The sequence below is a fragment of the Phoenix dactylifera genome, unplaced genomic scaffold (assembly GCF_009389715.1).
Source record: "Phoenix dactylifera cultivar Barhee BC4 unplaced genomic scaffold, palm_55x_up_171113_PBpolish2nd_filt_p 000204F, whole genome shotgun sequence".
NCBI classification, from domain to species: Eukaryota; Viridiplantae; Streptophyta; class Magnoliopsida; order Arecales; family Arecaceae; genus Phoenix; species Phoenix dactylifera.
Window position 1 is genome coordinate 441515 of NW_024067722.1, and position 15538 is coordinate 457052.

Consider the following 15538-nt stretch of genomic DNA (forward strand, 5'->3'; position numbering starts at 1 on the left):
AAAAAAAAAAAACATTAGTTTCTATGCGAGCACCTTCATTGACCGCATGACTCAGAGAAAAAAAAATTATGCATCGCGTCTTGGTGGAGCCAGACACTCGACGGGGACCGTTACAAGACTGCGAACGCGGCTCGTTTGGCCTCCATAGCTCATCTCCCAAGCGAGAAAGAGGAAAAAGGTTCTGCGGCAATGAACGTGGAGGAAGAAGTGGATCGACTAAAGGAAGAGATAAAGAGGTTGGGTCAGCACCAACAGGATGGTTCCTATAAGGTATTATCCTTCCCATTCCCCAATTCTTGTCTTAAAATCTATGGATCTGGAGAGACCATTTGCGCAATGTGATGCTGTATATCAGTTTGGGATAAATCTCTTTTTGGGATGGATCCTATTATACCTCCGACTTTATGATGAGCATGAGATGGGTTCGGATTAGGTTGTAGTGGGCGCATCTCTTGTTTTTTTTTTCTCTTAAGCTGCTGCGGTCGATGCAATTGTGGATCTAGGTGGAAAAAATCACGAGGTGATATGTCTCCCAATATTATTCATGTTTATATTTGATGCCCTCTTCTCACCTATAACCGGTTGTTTGGGAAAATTAATAGCTGCTGTTGTGTTCAATCTCTTATAAAAATGGATAAAAGAACTAATATTTATCAGGAATACAGTGCAAGCTGTTGGATCCGAGGGGCATTACTCCAAGATCTTGTCAACTGGATGAATACTTCCCCCGGTTTTAAGAAATTGCGACACCAAATGGCTTTCAAATGTCATTTCCCCTTTTCTAGTGGATGGAAAAACAAACATGCATGAAACCTTAATCACATAGCCACTGAGAAACTAAAGACAGAAAATTGTATGGACACAGTTCTGGCCTTGAGAGATGGATGGGAGGAAAAACAACAATTTTATTAGCGATAGCAAATGCCCTCTATTGGTACTCTATCTTCCATCTGAGTTGGAGAGATTCCCCCAAGCTGAGAGGGCTGCAACTTTTGAAAATTAGATGCGATTTCTTTCTCGAGCCACCCATGCCTTGAACTCTTCTCCCTTAACTTCAAACTGATTGATTTGGTGATAGGAATTGATTACTGAAACATGACTTCATCTTCGTCTCTCTTTGTGTTTATCCCTTTTCAGAATGCGGATAATCTTATAGCAATTAACTCATCCCATTTATGCAACTCCTTCTAACTTACTGCAAAGAAAGTCGTATATGCTCTCCTATCAAATTCTATCTCAAGGTAAAAATGGAAACTTCCATCAGCTAAAAGATACCTTGAATATTATCTACATCATAAAAGGTAAATAAGATTTGGCTATCATCTATAGTGAAAGACGGGAACTTCTTAGTTAAAATCCCATTTCAATTGTATAATAGAAAAATTGATGTTGTTTAAGGGCCACTTGTTTCAAAAGGTGATTCTGATCATTTAATTTGATCCGCCTCAAAATCTAGGATATAGACCCAACCAATAGATCATATGTAAGTTCTTATTGGATGGGATTGCTGTATTGCTGGATATCTGTCTAACAGAATGATGGCTCCCCAAGATACTAGGAGTAATATATATTTATATAGATGTTTTATCTAAGAAAAGCTTAAAAAAATCAGAGCAAGATTAGGATCCATTTGTGAATTTAGATTCAAAGCAGACCCAGACTCTATAGCTGTTTTGGTTTCACAACATTTTAGAATCTTATACTCTTATCAAGCTCAAATTTGGATATGATTTCCCTAGATGTTCATTCAATGGGTTCCTATACAATACAATCTAGTTCAGTTCAGTCCACTGTTTTACATCATAACTTCGTTGCTGTTCTCTACAGTCAGAATCAGACCCTCACTTTCCAGGAACATCAAAAAAAGAGAAAGCCATTATCTTCTTGTAATCAATTTCTCCTTCTCTATGATGATCAAAATCAGCAGTTAACTATGTCCTGAATTCCAACTGGTGCCCCACAGCTGGTCTAAGTGGTAAATCAACTTTTCTTAAATATTTTCTTAATGTAAGTCTCTTTCTCAAAAAACTCAATATGAGTCTCATGCTTCAATTCTTCTAGATCCTTTGAAGACAAGAAAATCAATAGGTAACCTCTTGAATATTGTAATTACTTAATCGACTTATTAGCAGTCTTCGAAAACTAGTTATCAACAACATCCTGCCGACATGTCCAGCAAACAAGATGCTGTAATAGACTTAAACAAATTTCTTCTGAGTTGTGAACTTTGAATGGATGCTCCTACAGGAGCTGCTACCTTGCTACCTACTCATTTGTTTTACATGCATCAATTGATCTATTTGCCAATAAGCTTAGCTACTATTCTTCTTGTATGTTGTATGATCTGCATATTGTGCAAATGGTGCAAATGCATAATAAAAAGTCCTGAGCTTGTAAAAAATAAAAGATATTACTAATCTTATCTCTGCACTTCTTGTGTAGATGGTGTAAACGCCAATAAGCTTAGCTACCATTCTTCTTGTATGAGGGATGGCAATGGGTCGAGTTGGCCAATATCCGAACCCGCTCTGCAATTAAAATCCTTGTATCCATACCGACCTCGTAATTGTCTTGGGTCAGGTTGGGTCGCATAAAGTACATGGGGCGGGTTGTAACGGGTCGAGTTGGATAGATAAGATAGGTTGGGTCGGATTGGGTTGGGTTAGATAATAATAGCTTATAGCTTTAATTAATGCGATTACAGCTACTATATAAATGGGGGAAGCTTATAGCTTATTCTCTTATAACCCAATTTTTGATTCAGGTAGAGAGTATCCTAGTGTACAGCAATAACTACAATATATTCTAATAAAAAATAGTTCATACATAAGTCAAATTAATTGAGGGCTTAGAAACAAAACAAATAAGAATAATCGAGAATTGTGATTTTCACAGAATATGTGTTTTCTACGTTTCAACAATAATAAATTTGAAAGTAAAACGAAGGGGGTGGGGTGGGGGGTGGGGGACGGTTAAAGTGAATGGGGTTGTAATGGCTATCACTTATCAAGTGAACTGGTGGGGTGCATTAAGGTAATATTATATTGGGTCGGGTTCGGGGTGGGGCATAACATTATCTGTACCTGACCCCAACCTGCTTTGGGTACTATATCTAAAATCCATACCAGCCTGAGTTTAAACGGGTTGGGTAAAACTCACCCAAGTCGGGTTGGGTCGGATCGGATACCTAATGGATCGGCTAAAATTGCCATACCAATCTTGTATGTTGTGTGATCTACTTTTCTTTTTAGATCCAAAATGTTATAATTTCCCCAAGGCCAGCACAATTATCTTAAGCTATTGCAACACTTTGTCGATCTGAAAATACTGACTTTGATAGAGAGCATTTACATTGTGAAGAGATATCCTTTCGGTTTCTCAAAAGGACAGAATATGTGTCAATCATCTCGATCCTTTTCTTTTCTTTTTCTTTCTTTCTTTGTTTTTTTTTTTTTCAATTTGCTCCTCCCAGCATCATTAAGTTGATGAAGATAAATCAGAAGGCCTAAAGAAAGGCTAAAAGTAAAAGATCTAGAGAGAGGCCAAAGTAAAAGGCTTAGCCCAACACGAAAAGAGCAGACAGAGAACTAGAAACAACTAACTGATACGATGGTTTCAGAAAAGGTTGGAAGCTTTGAAGACAACAACTGGAAGGCACTTCTATTTCTTTCTGGGACAAGTATTTTCCATGATGTGAAGGCGAAGAGAGCCTTTGAAGCTTCTGCTATGCTGTAGATGCCTTGTTCAAGAAAACTCCGCTGCTCTTCTCGCACCAACTAGACCAAGCATTTCTCATGACTAAAGAGTTCCAGCAGAGAGAAAAGATGAGATGCTTCTTCTATATCTTCACAGTCTAGACTTTTTTCAGAGATATTCCCCTGCAAAAGCTGAAATCAATGTAACGAGCAACGGAACTCCATAGCTTGCACAAGAAATGGCAGCCAATAACAGGTGTTTGATATTCTCTGGGTTATTTGAGCACAGTGGGCAAACAAAGTTGAAGCTCCAATCTTCTTGATCAGCAGCTCCCCAGAATTTAGCTTACTTTTCAAAGCTAACCGCATAAAATTGTCACTTTCTCCTGACTTGCTGTCTTCCATATGGCAGGAGCATAATGGTAGACTGATCCTCCTTGATTGATGAAACTGTAAGAAGACTTCACAGTGTAGATTTTATTCACAGTCCAACTCCAAAGTGGACTATCTTTCTGGCCTTATTTTCTGATCAATTTCAGCATCTCAGCCAACATATGGAGCACCCCATGCCTCGTTGGCTATTGGAAGGTCAATAAGTATGGTCCAGGAATTAGAAGCTGAATTCCAGTAGTCTTCCACTTTAGCATCTAGAATAGAGGTATTTGAGTAAAGGTGAGGGAAGAGAGACCATAGTGAGCAGCAAGGGAGTCAGCAATACCAATACACAATGGATCTAGACATTTGCATATGTTCTTCCTTATAGGTGAAGCTCTCCTCGGTCTTCTCTGACTGGTTGCTGTGAAGGTAGTGTTTTGATAATAGCTGTAGTTGATCAGCTTGGCCCATCACTAAGAAGGGTCGAGCACCATTTTCTGACCCCATTTTCCTAGCAGCACCCTGATGAAGCGAGCAAGGTTGGGAACTCCCAGACCTCCTTCTTTCTAAGACTTGCAAACATTTTTCCAATTCAGACTTGCAAACATTTTTCCAGTTCACCAGAGCTGAGAATGGGGAGGTCAAATTTTCTTTTTCCCATCTTGTAATTATATAAAATCCAATTCTGGACTTGATATTTTATCACATCTACTCAAATAATTGATGGAGTTCTTTCCAAGTCTCGAATTTGAAGATGAATTAAAAAAAGAAATTCTTATAATGTTGTAAACAAAAATTTCATATTCTGCAATTTCTGCACCAACCATATTGCAGTCTCTTTTCCTGCTTTTGTTGGCTCATCTCATAACCTGCTTACCTGAAAGGAAAGCAGGTTGGTTGCTCATAATATACTAACTCAGCAACATTCCTTTTTATTCATTTATCTAATTGCATGTCTTATGCCTATGGATTGTTTGTAGGTCAAGTTTGGAGTCCTGTTCAATGATGACAGGTGCGCTAACATATTTGAAGCACTGGTTGGAACCCTGAGGGCAGCAAAGAAGAGAAGAGTGGTCACGTATGATGGTGAGCTGCTGCTTCAGGGTGTTCATGACAATGTGGAAATAACCCTCTTGCCCTCCGCAGTCGCAGCTGCCTAATTGCCCATGATATTTGTGACAATAAACTGTGTTATATGCATTGCAGCTGTCTTGTTCGGAGATGGGTGTCTCAAAATAAATGATTTGATTGTTGATATTTCGCTTGAGAGCTTTACCTGGTTTGTAGCATGTTCGAGTTCGTGTCATCGACGCTCTGTGAAACTGGATTAACCAAGTATTATCATTCCAATTTCATTTTGGTACTACATTGCACTTTCAGCTAGAACAATCATCATTGCTGCGTGGATAGGAACCATACGTTTATTTTTGTGGATTATTGCTCTACTTTTATCTTTGTGGCTCATGGTACACCATATGTTTCAGCTCTGCATAAGCTTCAAGTTTGAATGTGATATTATCCATCAGACACAAGGCTGTCGTTAGCTATCGGCGTTCATTGCCTTATATGTGCTCATTATCGGGCATGTCCAAAATACTGATTCTTCACTTCAGAAATCAAAAGTTATCAACAGCACATGAGTCATATGCCGTCGGTCAAGAATAACCGAGCTGTAGTGTGCTTTAACATGAGCTACAACATAGTATTTTCTTCTTAAATTTTTAAAAAAGTGCAATGTTAAAAGATTGAAAACCCTCACAGGGAACTCTTATAAACCAAAATTAGATGTAAACTATCTTAATCCCCAAGTCTCTCTCATTGATGAAGGGGGACATATTCATCCATCAAACTCTTAGTACGCTAATGTTAGTTGACCCATCAAACGAACCCAACCTTCTATTTTAGATAGATAGATGTTGAGCTTAAATCGTTTCATTGGGATCAGTAGATGGGAATATAGACCAGTGGCCAACCGAGATCCTTTCCTTGAAGTAAGCGAGCAAGAGCCAATCAACAAGCCATAGCCAGTGGATTGGTCTCGGTAAGGGAAGAAATTGCATTAATTTCTTAAGGAAGGCCATAATCATATTTAGGAGTAGGCTTCTTATAGACAAAAAATTTGGGCACTTATTTGGAAGGATTGTTCGATGTTGCTGTTGTTTGTTTTCTTTTCTTTGTTTCTTTGGAGGAGGGAGCGGGCGGTAAAGAACATAAATTTAACACACAATAAATAAAACAATAAATCTAATTTACGTAAAAAAAGAGGATAAAATTAAATATCGATCAAGAATTTCCCATTTATAATGTTTTTATGTTATTTATGGTCAGCAATTTTACATGCAAGCAGTCACCTTAGTCCAACTTGATTGATTCACTTTCAACCCCTCTAGTTTAACCTTTTGGATATCACTGCTTCCATATTAGTTAAATTTGGATGTGCCTCACCATTGAGCCATCTCGGCTTTGGGTTAGGACTTGTAGTCCTGATACAGAGGTTGACTTGATCATTTGCCTTCCCTAGACATTAATTCTGTTTTTACCCATCCTTCCAGCCTCACTGAACCCAACCTTCTGCCACCGCCAAACCAATCCATCTATGGACCCGACCGGCGTTACAAACCACGCACAAACCAAGCCCATCAATCAAAGAGTCGGCGTAGATTCCAGACTCGTAGATCCCTAGCCTTCATCTCGGGTCCCCAGACCGGTTGCTCCCGGCCCAAGGCCGACTAATTCAAGATCCTATTAACCTCTTCGACAAAGAGCAAGGTGTGGTGGCGGCGCACACAGAAGCCTGTAGAGAAGCGGCGAAACAGCGCCAAAACCTCGGCCTTCTTCCTTCCTCTCCCCTCACTTGGATGTCGTCATCTTCGCAGAAGAAACTCCTCTGTGCCCTGGCTCTCACCCTCCCTTCCTCCCCCAAACCCTTCCCTTCCTCCCCCTCTCTCTTCCTCCTCCTCCGCCGCCCTCCGCCGCTCGCCGCTCCCTCCCTCCGCTTCTTCGGCACCTTTCCGCTCCGATTGCCGTCGCCCATGTCGTACACCCACCGGGTACCGCGATTCCTTCCCTCTCTATATTTCCGAAAAAATCCGCAGGCTACGATCACCTCTCCGAGCTGCGTTTCTTGAATTCTTGATTGTTGGTGCAGGGGAATTCCGCTGCGAGAGAGAAGCGATGGAAGAAGAAGCCGAGCTCCGTCCGGTCTTTCGCCGGCGGCGCGGACGGCGGCGATCCGACGCCGTCTTCTGGGCCCGCGGTCTCTTCCGTCGCTGAGGGGATCGGCCGGCTGAGTCTTGCGGAGAACGCGGGCCGAGGCCATCCGGCCTCTCCGATGCAGTCCGGCGGTGCGCTGCTGGCGAACCAGGGACCGGCGAAGGGTCAACAGGAAGGCGTATGGGTGCCCAAGACTTACGCGACTGCGAGCAGTGCTGCTGCTGCACCGGTGGAGGTCGCCGCTGCGGAGCCAAGTCGGAGTTCTGCAGCGGTGGAGAAGGATAATAGCAAGGTTCGTGGTTTGACAAAGCTGTTCAAGGGTCCTCTAGGGGCGGATTTCAACGTGGATAACAACACGTTCTCTCAGGCTCAGATAAGAGCTACGTTCTATCCGAAGTTTGAGAACGAGAAGTCTGACCAAGAGGTATTGTCATCATCTAGTTCCTCTTTTTTAAATCTTTATTTTATATACTTGCGCTCAGTTTGAAAGGATTGAAGGTTCTCGGAGTGATCGTTTTCTCCAGGGGCTTCTCAAGATGAGCATCTGCTATTCTTTTTCTTTCCCTGAATTATGGTAGTTGAATTTATTCGATTGCAAGAAGCTCATCATCTGGGAATTCTTTTTTTTCTCCTATTGTTATTAGTCTTGATGAGGAACTTGCTGATTTTAGTGGTTTTATGCTATAACTAGAAAATGAAATCCCCAGGAAACTTGATACATTGACATTACTTCCAGAGCAGGACATAAAGATGGGTGAATAAATAACTCAACACAAACAAGTATGTGAGACCACCAACTTTGTAGACACAGTTATCAGATCTTCTCATGCCTCCTCTTTCTGCCATACCAAGTAGAATTCAAGAGGGTTGATTTGTTTGCCCACTAATATGAATTGTCATATAGTGTAGCATTTCTCTGGACAATAAAGTTCACGGTTTTGGTGATGCCTAAATCCAAACCTTGTGGCATTCTGATTGAAGAAAAGATACTTCTTCTGTAAGCCCGATAAAATTATTCCTTGGAAGTTTGATTCAAGTGTAGCCCCTTCTCCTTTTAACATAAATATAAGATCCTCCTTCTTGGAATCTCCTTATATGTTTGTTGAATATGGACATGCCCTCTGAATTAATCTTTTGTCACCTTGTCCTTATTCAGTACAACTTTTAGGCTTCCTTTAGTAAATTTAGTTTAACTATGTTTTTTCCTTGTTACCTACGAATCTTAGTATATTGGGCTACATTATGCTCAATTAATGAGCTTGCAATGTGATATTGCTGGTCTTTATGTTGGCCTACCAGATTAATTATTAAGCACCAAAATTCGACATATAGGGATTCTATGACGTCACATATAAATGTTGTAATTTGTTATGCATTATATTCCAGAAAATATACAGTTGTGATTTAGGGAATGGTATTGTAGCTTAATATGCTTTAATGCTCCAGTATGGAGCACTTGGTGACCTAACAGAGGGCAAAGCAGTTTTCTAGGAGGCAAAAGTGATGGAGCAAAAGGTAAAATAATCAGAATCCTTAGCACTCAGGAGAGGCCTATGAGGCGAGTATATCTTAAAGATTAAACACAGACATGGACAACTAGAATGAGCTAATAAATGCTAAAACAATTAATTTGCACTAGTATCCTGAAGAATAGTAGAAACTTTTACTAGCACAAGGCATAATTTTCAAAAGATATTTGAAAGGGATTAAAGGGGAGGAAAAAGCTTCATCATCTAGAAACGGAACTCCAATAAATTAGAATATTGAAAATGAAATATGAAATCCTAGGAAATATAATTTGTTCTTACACTCAATGATGTGTGTGTAATAGGGCTTGAAGTATGCTACGCCCAATCATGGAACTTAATAGGAGCGTAGTACATACCCTTATTTGTGATCTTAAAAGATCGCCAAGTGTTTGTAAATGTAGGAGAAATGCACCATTTAGTATTTTTCACAAGGGAAAGGGAAAGAGCATAAGATATGTCAAAATAGGACAACAATCTAGTGTTAAGATACTTGAACTTGGTTGTCCACAAAACTACTCATAAGTTGACACTAGGTTGTCCGTATGTTTAGATTGTCCACAACAAGGGGCTCCTCCCATCCATAAATCTCATTGTATAGTTTTGATGGACCCGGACAGTAACCAAAATAGTTTTTGTGAAAAGAGATTAAATATTGCTTTCTAATTGAGCAATGAATGTCTATTTGGTCTGGGCTGGCAAATGGCATTAGAAATTATTTGTAGATATTGGCAATTATTTAACTAATCTACTTACAATTGGTAATTGAAGTTATCAGCTTGTGTAAAAAGATACAAATTTGAGGGCCATTTCATTTAGGGCCTCCTTAGTTTTTTATTGCACTTGTTCCTTACTTTTTCTTGATTCACGAGTCAATCCAATCCCTGTCTCCTTTAATGCATTTGTTCTTTGTAGGACCGAAGTTGGGTCAAACCAGGTCGAGCTTGCCTATAGCTTGGGTCCTAGCCTAGAAAACAAAATTTGAGCTTTGAGCCAGGACTCAAAAAATTTTCCTAGGCTACGGCCCAAACTCAACCAAAGCTCAACCAGAAGCCTTATTAACCTGATTTATTGAGAGACAAGGGGAGGAGAGAGATCGAAAGAGAAATGAGAGAGCAAAAGGAGAGGAGTTTGGGAGAGTGGAGAGAAAGATGGAGAGAGAGGGAAGATCGGGAGAGAGAGAAGGGGGTAATAGGGAGGGAAACAATAGAGAGGAGAGAGAAGAGAGAGACAGAGGAAGAGAGGAGGGGGCATTGGGAATGTTGGAGTGGGGAGGGAGAGGAGTTGGGGGCACTAAGCAGTGCTAGAGTGCGGATAAGGGCGGCGAAGCGAGTGAAGGCCTAGGCAAGCGAAATGGAGGAAAAGGAAAGAGGAATGGGGAGAGAGGGAGAGACATAGAGAAGGGGGTTGGAGCCAAGTGGTGGTATGGGAGTGGGGGATAATGGGTTGAGGGCAGGCTGTGCAAGGTTGGGCTTTGAGTTGGAACTTTGAGCTGAGCTTGAGCTAGGTCAAATTTTTATTTGGACTCTACAATTAAGCCTGAACTTGAGCACAAACCTTCTTGAGCTAGGCCCAAAGCCTAGCTCGAAGCTAGCCTGCTTGATAGGTCTCAGGCCAACCTGGGCCCATTTCCATCCACAGTTACCAATCTAACCTTTTTGATTATACCACATATCGACTTCAGTGTTCTTATATATGCCAAACATGTTATTTGGCTTGGATACTATATTGCTGAATATATTTTGAAATTGCATCATCATGAGACTTGTAGTAATTTCCTTGAAGGAATCAAGGCATGCATTGATTGCATAAGAAACCTGAAGCACCTTTCCACTTCATAACTTGGCTTTCTTTTTTGTAGGTTTGTGGTTGTTTATCTTGCTATTCCTTATCAAAACCAAGTTAAAGACTGCCCAAGAGAGGGATATAAATAGATGGTGGTTTCACCCTAAATTACAACAAATCTTGATTTTTTGTAAAATATAAGTTATAGTTTCCAAGTTATCAAATAATGGCATAAGGAGCCTAATTGACAAGAACTGTTGATTTACTTCCTTATGAGTTTCTTGATCCAACAAGTGGTAGATTCCACTAGGACTCCAAATATGAATCTGGAAATAGGTAAAATCAGATTATATAAGTTAAGGTTGCTTAAAATTTAAATGAGCACAAGGAATAAGAGTGAAGAGCGTAGGGACTGCTGCTTGAGAACTCGTTGAATACATAGTTTAGGGATTCCATTCAAATATTCTCATGCTTTGCAGCTGGAGGTGTCAACTCTCTTTAATTCCTTCCACTGTTTTTAGGAGCCCAAGATGCTACCATGAAAATTTCCTGCTTCCATCATCTCCTGAATGTTAGATTTTATGTAACAAACAGTCATGTATCTTCGGTCTTTGGGACTGTTGTGGACTCTAAAAGAGGCTCACCAATGATTCAGAACCAAGATTAGCAAATTCAAGACTTTCAGTAATCTTAACCAAATTGGCCCCAAACATAGCCCAAAACTAAGAAATTTAGTGTGCTTATCATTGTTAATTAAATCAACTTTAGGTCTACGAACTTATTTGTTTTCAGCCCTTTGGTAATTGCTTGCTATTTTGTGACTATTAACTCTCAGCAATGTTCAGAGTTTTTTTATCCGATCTCATTTAATGTATGTATGGATGTTGTACAACTCTAGGCACGATTCTGTTTCTCATGTAATTCAAATACAAGCGTGCTAATGCTCGCCAACTATATCGTTTTGGTATTGTATCTTGTGCATCTTACTGAGGCATTGTATTTTTCTCTTTTTCTGAATCCCTTCATTTTTTTTTCCTGTTTCATATTTGTCGTATTTGATTGTGTATACAGTTTGGGAAGTTACATCCACATTGCCCCTCAAGGCTTAGGTAATTGGTTACTTCCAACTGCAGGTTAGAACACGGATGATAGAGATGGTGTCTCACGGCCAAGCAACCTTAGAGGTATAACTCAACTATTATTTGCTTGCTCTACACTCTCTGGGTCATGGTAGTGTATCGTCTGTAGTTCAAATATCAGTAATCTCTTTGATGGCTGTCCTTCAGATAAGTGGATGCCTTTTGGAATCAATTATAATAGTTCTGAAAAGGGCCCACATAAAACATTTGGCTGAACAAACTTACTGGGTATCATTGTTCTGAATGTTACTTTTAATTATTTTAGGTCTCACTTAAACACTCCGGGTCTCTTTTTATGTATGCGGGTCATGATGGTGGAGCATATGCAAAGAACAGCTTTGGGAACATGTATGTTTGCAAACAACATGGTCTTAGTTTTTGTTCGAATCTATGTTATTCTATCTCGGAAGCATGATATTGAGAAGATAATACTTTGGAATAGGTATACTGCAGTTGGTGTTTTTGTTCTGGGTCGAATGTTTCTTGAGGCATGGGGCCCTGAAGCAAGAAGAAAGCAAGCAGAGTTTAATGATTTCCTTGAGGTATTTGCTTGTTATTTTTGTGTAACATCATCAATTACTTTTTTGAGCTTTTAACCTTTCTGCATATATTTCGTTGAGGTATTTGCTTGTTACAAACTCCATAAGAGCTATTCCATAAAAACTTTATCAGTAAGGCTCAATTAAGCTGAAATAACCTGAGTTTTTACTTAGATTTAATTATTTACTTTGTGGTATGATGGAATAAAGGGCCAGCATTAATTTATTAGTATAAAAGGAGTGTTGCTCTAGCTTCTAATAGGAACAATACAGGGAAGTAATTTGCAAGGAAGTTATGTTCTTGTTATCATACACTTCTTTCAAATCATTTCAGCTTGTATTTGGATCTTCTAATCATGTTGACTGAAAAAAATAGTTTTCTCTTGTTAAAATATTTTCAGTTATGGTGTTTGTACATAGGTAGGAGTGTAGGACTGTATTCAAAATGTATTTGGCCTTGTTGAAGGAGCTCTCGAGGTTCCTGATATTTGTGAATGTGGTGCAAAAGGAACAATGCCATGCACATCATTTGTCAATTATACTATTCAGTACCTTTGCACTAAATCTTACCCTTCCACTACATTTGCTCTTATGGGCATTTTTATAGGCATATATGACTTTTCTTTCACCATCAAGAGTACTAGACCACTGCTATACAATAATTAATGTAGTTTCCTGAGTTGATTCATGAATTGGAGAAAAAATGTGCTCCATTTTATACAAAATTTAGGAGCCAAAAAACCTGTGCCTTCCACTAACTCACAGATAGGAGGTCCGAGGGCTTGGGGTAAAGTTAAGCAGTCTATAAATGATCTAATCTGTGAGTCTATATATAACCATTTGCTATTTGAGTTGTCATCTTGACTTGCATATGTTCTTAATCTAGTATAAGGAAAGCTAGGTTGTATGTCGGGTCATGCGGAGTGTAATATCTCATGCTATTCTTAGCGACTACCTGACTTTTTTCATCTAGTTGAAAAGGAAAAAATGTTTAATGATATTCTCTTTGTACTCATGCACCTTCCCTGCTTGTTCCTCTTGTGATGCACTTCTTCTTGCACTCTATCTTATAAAAGCACACATGCAGACATAGATACTTGTAGGCCTTCCAGGAGAATTGTCATGCTGCAACTATTTCTTTTTGTACAAATGTGCAATTGGCATTCATTCACTTTTCTGTAGTATTTCATTACTTTTTCCACAAGATGAATTGATCCTCACCGTATATGTTTTTTTTTGTTGTAGAAAAAGCGTGTTTGTATATCAATGGAATTAGTCACTGCTGTTTTAGGAGACCATGGGCAACGACCTATTGATGATTATGGTACAAGGATTGTTGTTTACATTAAGTATTTTAATGTTTGTCATTTTTTATTCTGAAGGTAATGGAAATACTTGATGTTATTCCTGCATAATATGATTCCCATTGTGACATCTGCTATTTGTATTGTATCGATATTTTTGTAACTACCATGTAAGCCATGCTCCAAGTAGTTGCAAATCAAGCTGTGTTGTTTCTTTAGATGGTACTTATCTACAATATTTATACCTTCTATATAATTCAAACTGCTAATATTATGTTTCTTCTTTACTTGGTTTTCCTATTCAACCATGGTTTTTTAGTATTCACCAACAACTGGATTTCTTTAACCACTTCATCATGTATTATAATTGATTTTAAAAGGAAGGGTGAAGAAGCTATATCAACAAGTAATTAGTTTAGCCATCCAGATTCTAATTTTAGAATACAAATAAAAGTTCTATTGGCTTATGGTAGTTTGTATTATCAAAAGCCACTCTGCAATGGCTTGACCATCTGTAGTATCCTTTCTGGAAAGCTGTTGAGAGGCTTCTAGATGTCTGATTTGTCACTAAAATACGCTACTTCTAGATAGACTGATCTGTCACTAGAATACGCTACTTCTAGATTGTCCGATCCGTCACTAGAATACACTACTTCTAGATTGTCCGATCCGTCACTAGAATTGCGTCATATTAAGCATACTGATGTGCTCTTTCTTTTTTTTTTATAATATAATTTCAATACTAAATGATCCACAAATATGTTGTCAGGACAAGGTTACTAATTTATACATAAATAAGTACATATGCATGAAACTCATACTGGGGTGTTCTAAAGGCATGCTGGAATGCAAGTGATGTCCAAGCAACATCAGGGGATATTCATTCTTTTGCATCCCCGCAATATGTTTTACAGTCTCATTTCCTAGTGGAAATAGTAGAATAGAAGGTCTTCTAATTTGTCCGTATTAGTTTCTTTCCTGTCTCTATATCACTTTCTTGCTTGGGCTCAAGGTCCCGTCATTGGTTGTTCAACTAGATGTGAAGGGCAAAAATTCATCAGTCTGTAAGATAGATTTGCCTTAGAAGGCATAAGCTGTGAGGATATTCAGACTGAAGCAAATAAGACAGAATAAAAGAAGAGAATCCAATGTGATATTGGAAGAGTGATGATGAGAGAAGATAAGAAGAAAAGAAAGAGAAATAAGTTTCTTAGATGTGGGGCAATCTAACAGAGCACATCTTCATCCATCTATTTGAGTGCACCATAACCATCAGCCAAGTGGCCTAAGTCTTCATGCCCATGCCTGGCCACAATATTAATTACGACTTGTTGGCTTTGAGACTGGTTCAGCCTATTTTCAAATATCCATCTAGCTAATAGTCTAATATGCGTTAAATTTTAAAGTAAGAATTCTTACAACTTACAAATGAAATCAGACAATGACTTGGCTGTGACTAGTAATTGTATCAGCAACTTGATCTTGAGACATAAATTAAGGAACACAAATTTCCTCCCTTAAAATCTTTTCTTAAATGAACAGACTGTCATGTTTCAAGAAGATACACTTAAGTATAAAACAGTTTGTAGGGGTATCAGTCAAATTACTAGGAACTATGCAGTGCATAGGTTAACTAAAATCATTATATAGGGTGTACTGCACCGTACCAGTAGGGAATCCATACACTACAGGGGTTCGATATGGTACCATATTGACACATGGTATTGGTATTGTGCCGACTTAGCACCATTAGTATGTGTCCTTACATGGGCATATCATACCGTGTGATGTTTTACCATGCCATACTATAGGGATCTAGTTCCAAGATGTAAAACCTGGGTAAATATCTTTATACAATGGTTAAGAATAGTTAAAAATTAGTCTATATTTGAAAAAATCGACAAAAGGAAATATCATATAGTCTAAATATTGTGAATCTCCTAAGAGACCAAGAAATCTTTT

At 38.9% G+C, this 15538-nt stretch overlaps 2 protein-coding genes across 4 annotated transcripts in view; both read left to right on the plus strand.

The window, feature by feature from the left end:
• The first annotated feature begins 66 nt into the window (after positions 1–66).
• On the plus strand, positions 67–5438 carry LOC103712055 (costars family protein). The gene is made up of 2 exons (XM_008798435.2): positions 67–270; positions 5051–5438. The coding sequence occupies exons 1-2, from the start codon at positions 190–192 to the stop codon at positions 5228–5230; spliced, it is 261 nt and encodes an 86-aa protein (XP_008796657.1). The 5' UTR covers positions 67–189; the 3' UTR covers positions 5231–5438.
• A 1387-nt stretch (positions 5439–6825) lies between these two features.
• LOC103712056 (tRNA ligase 1) overlaps positions 6826–15538 on the plus strand; it is a 38266-nt gene continuing 29553 nt past the window's right edge. The window contains exons 1-6 of one of the 3 annotated variants that reach the window (XR_003386623.2): positions 6826–7120; positions 7219–7707; positions 11728–11778; positions 11999–12081; positions 12176–12275; positions 13518–13596. Coding sequence is in view for 2 of the 3 variants with exons in the window: in XM_008798436.3 (XP_008796658.2) it covers positions 6929–7120; positions 7219–7707; positions 11728–11778; positions 11999–12081; positions 12176–12275; positions 13518–13596 (994 nt within the window). In the remaining variant the exon portion in view is untranslated. Of the gene's footprint in view, positions 7121–7218; positions 7708–11665; positions 11779–11998; positions 12082–12175; positions 12276–13517; positions 13597–15538 lie in introns of those variants that run through there. The other 2 variants (XM_008798436.3, XM_026806572.2) reach the window with 2 other exon arrangements.

Bases quoted from the DNA above. Each gene is read 5' to 3' on its own strand.
- LOC103712055 (XM_008798435.2), top strand. From the start codon at position 190: ATGAACGTGGAGGAAGAAGTGGATCGACTAAAGGAAGAGATAAAGAGG. The intron at 271-5,050 runs GTATTATCCTTC...GATTGTTTGTAG, and splicing joins AACAGGATGGTTCCTATAAG to GTCAAGTTTGGAGTCCTGTT.